The sequence below is a fragment of the Varanus komodoensis genome, unplaced genomic scaffold, assembly GCF_004798865.1.
Source record: "Varanus komodoensis strain SLA01 unplaced genomic scaffold, ASM479886v1 scaffold11, whole genome shotgun sequence".
NCBI classification, from domain to species: domain Eukaryota; kingdom Metazoa; phylum Chordata; class Lepidosauria; order Squamata; family Varanidae; genus Varanus; species Varanus komodoensis.
The window spans coordinates 30,407,818-30,414,529 of NW_025335317.1; the positions used below are offsets into that span (position 1 = coordinate 30,407,818).

General features: G+C 48.5%; 1 protein-coding gene across 17 annotated transcripts in view; it reads right to left on the reverse strand.

Moving 5' to 3' along the window:
• Positions 1 to 3,701, reverse strand: part of JAKMIP3 (Janus kinase and microtubule interacting protein 3) — a 90,650-nt gene extending 86,949 nt beyond the window's left edge. For all 17 annotated transcript variants that reach the window (XM_044420734.1, XM_044420740.1, XM_044420737.1 and 14 more), the window contains exon 1: positions 3,563 to 3,701. In XM_044420734.1, coding sequence (XP_044276669.1) covers positions 3,563 to 3,697 — 135 coding nt within the window. In that variant the 5' untranslated portion in view covers positions 3,698 to 3,701. The remainder of the gene's footprint in view (positions 1 to 3,562) is intronic.
• Between the last annotated feature and the right edge of the window lie 3,011 nt (positions 3,702 to 6,712).

Here is a 6,712-nt window from a genome sequence, read left to right on the forward strand (position 1 = left end):
TTAGAGGGATTAGACGAAAGAGGAACCTCCTACGGAGGTTCCTCTTTCGTCTAATCCCTCTAACCACCTCCTTTCGCATCCATGGCAGCACTCTCCTCCACCTTCCCACCTTACTGACTAGAGGTATCGTCAAGGCTTGCCCCTCCAAAACCTCCCTTCAGAGTGCTATCCACCCCTCCTGAACTCGCTTACCTTCCAGTAACCTATCCCAGGAGACTCTCCCCAGTCTGGCCTTCAATTGGCCAAAGTTGGCCCACTTGAACTCCCAGCTTCTAGTGTTTGACCTGCTGCATGTCCTCAGTCCCCTGATCTCAAAGCAAAGGATGGAGTGATCACTCGCATCCAGAGCTCCCCTAATCTGTACTTCATCTGTCAGCTCCTCCCTATTGGTCAAGACCAAGTCAAGGATGTTTCCCCCTGTCATCGCCTCTCGGACCCTGTGTGAAAAATGCTCCCTCTATAGCTATAGCTTCTAGGAAGTGATGTGACTTGGCTGTCAACGCCGAGTGAGTCTCCCAAGTAATATTCGGGAGACTGAAATCTCTCATAATTACTGTGTCTCTCCCCTGAGATATCCTTAGAATCTGGCCTGTCAGGACATCATCCAGGGTCTCAAGTTGACCTGGAGGGCGATAACATACCCCCACTGTCAGGTCTCTTTCCCTGTCAAAACCCCTAAGTTTCACCCAGACAGCCTGTACCGAATCCTCATCTGTGCTGCATTCTATCTCACTGCATCCTATCCCTTCCCTGACGTATAAAGCCACGCCCACACCCCTCTTTCCCTTCCTGTCCTTTCTAAAAAAGTGATACCCTTCTATGTTCACATTCCAGATTTGCCTTTCATCCCACCAAGTTTCTGTGATTCCCACCAGATCATACCCTCCTATTCCCTGGAGAGCTTCAAGCTATTTCTGCTTGTTACCCATGCTCCTAGCACTGGTGTACATGCACCTCAACTCTTTCCCACTGCTTCCTTTCCTTGGAGTTCCCAGCCTCCTCCTTCCTCCCATCCTCCCTGATACTGGTCGCTCTCTGTAGGAGTCCCGTCAGTCCCTGCAGTATCTCTAAAACCCTGCTCCCAGAGCCCTGATCCTTCCCCCACACTTGTCCAGTGCAGACACGTTACTGGGGGGCCTGAACCCCCCCCCCCGGCTCAGTTTAAAGTCTTTCGGACGAAGCTCACTAGAGCATCTCCAAAGGACCTTTTCACCAACCTCGTGAGGTGTAACCCGTCCCTTGCCAGAAGTCCATTGGCAAGAAAACAATTGCCGTGGTCGAGGAACCTGAAGCATTCCTTCTGGCACCACACCCTAAGCCAGTCGTTCACCTCGGAGGCCCTCCTGTCCCTTCCTGACCCAAATCCCCGGACAGGTAAGATTGATGAGAAGGCCACTTGGGCCTTCAGCTCCCTGAGTTTCTTCCCCAAGGCCTCAAAGTCCCTGGTGGTCCCAACCACACCCTGCCTGGCCACATCGTTTGTGCCCACGTGGATCACCAGGAGCAGGTGATGACCGCCGGAGCGAACAAGACACTCCACTCTGTCCATCACATGCCGGATTTGTGTGCCCGGCAGGCAGCAAACCTCCCTTGTCTCCAGGTTGGGGCGGCACACTGCCACCTCAGTGCCCCTCAGCAGGGAGTCCCCAACAACAATCACCCACTGCCGTACCTTCCCGGTGCTCATGGGCGGCCGTGTCCTGGCCCTCGCCTCTCCCGCAGTGGCCCCCTTGCCGCCTGACGTCCCAGGCCGGGGGTCCTGCTGGTCCCCCGAGGCCTCATCAGCCCCAGCCTCCTCAAGTGGAGAGAACCTGTTTCCCAGCTCCAGATTGGTGCCAGGAGAAGGAGGAGGCCGTGCTGGCCTCCTCCTCCTGTGCGTGACATACCTCCATGTCTCTGCAGCTGCTCCTCCCGTGGCCTCTCCCTCAACCCTCCGTCCAGAGGGGGGCTGCTCCGGGGGGCCCTGGAGAGCTCTCTCGGCCCTCAGGCACCTCTCCTCCTCTTCTAGCAGGGTCACCATCTTGCACCGAGGGCAAGTGTATCCCTGCCTCTCCTGGGGGAGAAGGGCGAACATGTTGCGGCTCTCACAGTGGAGAGCAACACCCATGACTCCCGCCAAGGCCCTCTCCTGGTCTGCCATTGGTATCCCTTCCAAGACCTTACCTTGGTCCCCTGCCTTGTTTGTCCTGCAGTTCCTCTCACTCGCCCAGTTCTCCCAGACAAAAGCCCACTCGCACACACACACAAGGATAAAATAAACTTACATTTAAATTGGAAGAAAAACAATGCAAAGCATAGCATAGCACAGCACAAACAAAACAAACAAACCTCTGTGTCTCAGGGAAGGGAGTCTCTGGATAGCCCGGGCCGCAGCTAAGGGATGCAGACAAGGGACGACGCCTTATCAGTCCCTCAGGCCGGTGGCCCCGCCTGTCGGCTTCCTCCTGGCCCCTCTAGCCTCTCTGGCCCCGCCCCCTTCCTCTCCGCTGCTCCTGGCCCTCTGCTCCCCTGCCCAGCTCCTACCTTGCCTTTGCCAGTTCCCTGGCCACTCAGCGCTCTCTCCCAGCCTGTTCCTCTGCTGCTCTGCCAAGAGGCCAGAGCCAAAAGGGCTTGCAGTGGCTGAGTGCTGCCTTATCAGTCCCTCAGGCCGGTGGCCCCGCCTGTCTGCTTCCTCCTGGCCCCTCTAGCCCCTCTGGCCCCGCCCCCTTCCTCTCTGCTGCTCCTGGCCCTCTGCTCCCCTGCCCAGCTCCTACCCTGCCTTTGCCAGTCCCCTGGCCACTCAGTGCTCTCTCCCAGCCTGTGCCTCTGCTGCTCTGCAGAGCAGTTAATTTGAAAGTTAATGCAAACCAGAATTTTGAGCAGGTGTAATTTGTCTCCAGGTTTGGTCGGCTACCCTAAATCAGATACATATTCCTACATTCCAGGCTGTCAACATAACACATTAAGCATGAATAATTTAATTTTAGAATTAAGAGCTAGATTGTGCTCAACAGAAATTGCCAAAACAACCTGTTTCATGTATTTATAGATTTACGCCATCTTTCCCTGCCCCCAAGTATTCATAAATACTTCTTGGTGTATAAACATGCTGACAATACAGCTGCTCTTGCCTCCATAGGGGACTAATTAGAGAATATCTAAATAATTCATCAAAATGAGCATTGATAGAAAGAATAGATTTTAAATAACCTTCATGCTTCCTTCCTCAACAATAATATTGAGAAAAGGATCCTGCTTAATATAGACTGCATCTTTCTAATGATCAGCTACCCAGTTTACAGATCCAGGACCATGCTCAAATCCTATTACCAAAATGAATCTAACATATTGACACACATTATGCTATCACAGGCATAGTTCTTTATTAAAACAGTCATGGTTCTTTATTAAAACAATCATGCTGTGATGCAATATGCAAAATTATGTGATTTCATTCAGCACAGGAAGAGAGCTACAGAATACTTATGTAAGGTTTATTTCTTCATGGTAACAGGTGAGTGGAAACCAGCGGTACTGGGATGGTTTTCCTTTTGAACAATGGGGTAAACAAAAATATGCACACCTTACTCTTTTCTTGCTGGAGTTCTATTTGAATGTCTGTGAGCTTTGCCCTGAGCTCTTCATTAGCAGCTTGCAAGGCAGCTAAACCATCCGGTCTTTCTCCTTTGGCTCGAAAGCTGGAACCCTTCTTTGACATCGTGAGACGGCGTGACAAGAGGGGTAAAATCCCAAGCAGAGAGAACCTTGTGTTCTCGTTTATTCCTTGATTCTATTCCAAGACATTTTCTTATGTGCCTGCATAAAGAGAAATGTCCATTGTAATGATTTGCAGAGGGTCCCAAGGTAGTGAGTTGCATAGTTAAGCATGCAAAACCATGGTGAACTTAAGCAGAAATGAAGGGAAAGACAACACCATAACAGAGCTTTTTCCAGGGATAATGTATCTTTTGTTCATCTGCTTAGTTATCAGTAGATATTTGAACTGTCAGATCTCCTCTTAGAGCAGTGATGGCAAACCTTTTAGAGACCAAGTGTCCAAACTGTAACCCAAAACCCACTTATTTATCACAGTGCCAACACTGCAATAAAACCTGAATACTGAGGTTTTAGTTTAGAAAAAACAACTCACAGCCAGTCCAGTGCACTGACCGGCCATGTGAAAGCTTGGACAAGTCACAGCTAATGAACTGCAGCTGACATCATCGCCTGGTGTCGCTACTCGTTTCCGAGAATGCGCATGGCCCCTCTGTGCGCTGTTATCCGATGCTCAGCTGCTGGGGTGATGCTGGGCCGACTTGGCTCACGTGCCAACAGAGAGGGCTCTACAGGCCTGCTGCGGCATGTGTGCCAAAGGTTCACCACCACTATCCTAGAGTAATTGAATTGTTGAAACTATTCAAATTAACATATGGATTATAAGCACAAGAGACTAACTGTGATTCATCATAATACTGCCAAACCATTGTTGAGTACTGCATGAAACCAGCTTGTATGCAGGCTCACGCAATCATGATTAATCATGGTGGCTTAAATAGGCAATTCTGGTTTACAGTGCATACCATGTATCTCTTGGCAGCCAATATAGAAACATACCTAGTCAGAAGGGGCCTTCTGATTCATCTAGTCTGACCCCCAGCTCCAGCCAGATCTGCTCATGTAATATCCATGCGGTTGTCCAATCTTTCTTTTGACACCCTCACTGACAGGGCCCCCATCACCTCCCATGGAAGCCCTTTCCATATCCTACAGGTCATACTTCCTAAGTACTTCCTGACATCAAACCTAACATCTGATTCCTTAGGCTTTGCCCCATTGGACCACATCCTTTCCTCCACTGCAGGGGAGAACAGGTCATGACCCCCTACTGTGTAACATCCCATCACATACCTATATGCTGTTATAAGATCCCCTCTGAATTTCCTCCAGGCAGAAAAGACCCAGATCCCTCAATCTTATTTCACATGTCATTTCTCTCAATCCTGCTACCATCTTGTGACCCTACACTGAACTGATTTTAGACTAGCTATGTCACTCCATGGAGCCCAGAATGGGACATGGTACTCCAGTTATGGGCGAACCAGAGTCTTACAGAGGAGTGATAACACTTTCCTCAACCTGGAAGTCACCCTCTGGGCTATACATCCAGGCATGATGTATGCCTTTTTAACTGCCATGTCACACTGCTGGCCCATGTTTAACCTGCTATTCTGAGATCCCTTTCATAGGGGCTGCTCTCCAGCTACTTGTCCCCCAACCTGTACCTATTCCTGTGTCCCAAGTGCAAGACCTTCCACTTACCCACATTAAACACCATCCTGTTGTCCCCCACCCACTTCCACAGTCTGTGTAGATCCTTTTGGATTTTGAGTACCTGCTTCCCAGATGTGCTCAGCACCCCCCACTTTGGTATTGTCTGTGAATTTGGTCAGCAGACTGATTCCCCTGCTCCCCAGGTCATGGATAAAGAGGTTGAACAGAAATGGGACCAGAACTGAGCACCGGGGAAATCCTCTCATCAGTGACTGTCATCCTGATGACTTCCCACTGACAGTTACCCTCTGATTGTGGTCAATCAGTTATGCCCTAATCCATCAGAAAGTCCATCGATCTATCCCAAAGTTCATCAGTTTCTTAACCCAGATATCATGTGGCACTTTCTCAAAGGCCCTGCTGAAACCCACCATGTACCATCTGTCTAGCCACTTTGAAATCTTTTCATAGAATTCCACAAGGTTTGTCAGGCAGGACCTTTGACAAATGTTGTTGTGTGGCTACCATGTTGTGTGACTACCAACCCACCCTCCTTGTCTAGGGTTTCTAGAGCTTTCCTTATGATGGAAAAGCTCATAATTCTTTCCCAGAATGGGCATTAGACTAACTGGCCTGTAATTCTCCTTGAATGTATGGCTGTGAAAGCTGGACCATAAAGAAGGCTGAGTGCCAAAGAATTGAGGTCTTTGAATTGTGGTGCTGGAGGAGACTCCTGTGAGTCCCTTGGACTGCAAGGAGATTAAACCAGTCTTAGAGGCGATCAACCCTGACTGCTCTTTAGAAGGCCAGATATTGAAGATGAAACTCAAATACAAATGAGGCCACCTAATGAGAAGGAAGGACTCCCTGGAGAAGAGCCTAATGCTGGGAACAATAGATGGCAAAATGTTCCCCATTCCTTCCTTGTTTATGTGTGTTCCTTGCTTGGTTCAGCTGAAAGTCTTCTTATCCTTTTAATGAATTCTTTATTTTAATGCCCACTCCTTTTACAAGGTATTTCATTTAGACTTGAAAAATGATCTGAAATGTGGGTAAATGTGGAATGACTTTAGGCATTTAGTAAGTGGTTGTGTGAATACTTCACGACAAATACAAATCATGTTTTCTTTTTCATTTGAGAAGACTGGGACAGCTATTCAAAGCTTCTGTTGCATTAAAATATCTGAGCCCTTGGGCAGGCAATGCTTCCTTCTCTACACACCAGACTTCCATGAAGAACTGTGTGGATTTATGCTGCCCTTGATAGCTACATTGCCTATGGGCCTGTTCACAAATGCATACACATTGCTAATTTTTCATAACTAGATGATAGAATTATCTATATCAAGACCATTTATAGGTTTGATCAGAAATATTTAAATCACCAAGAAAAACAGTTTAAATCAAATTTAGCAGGTTGGATCAGCATTATATTCTTTAAGAGAGAAGGGGCAATTCTCAA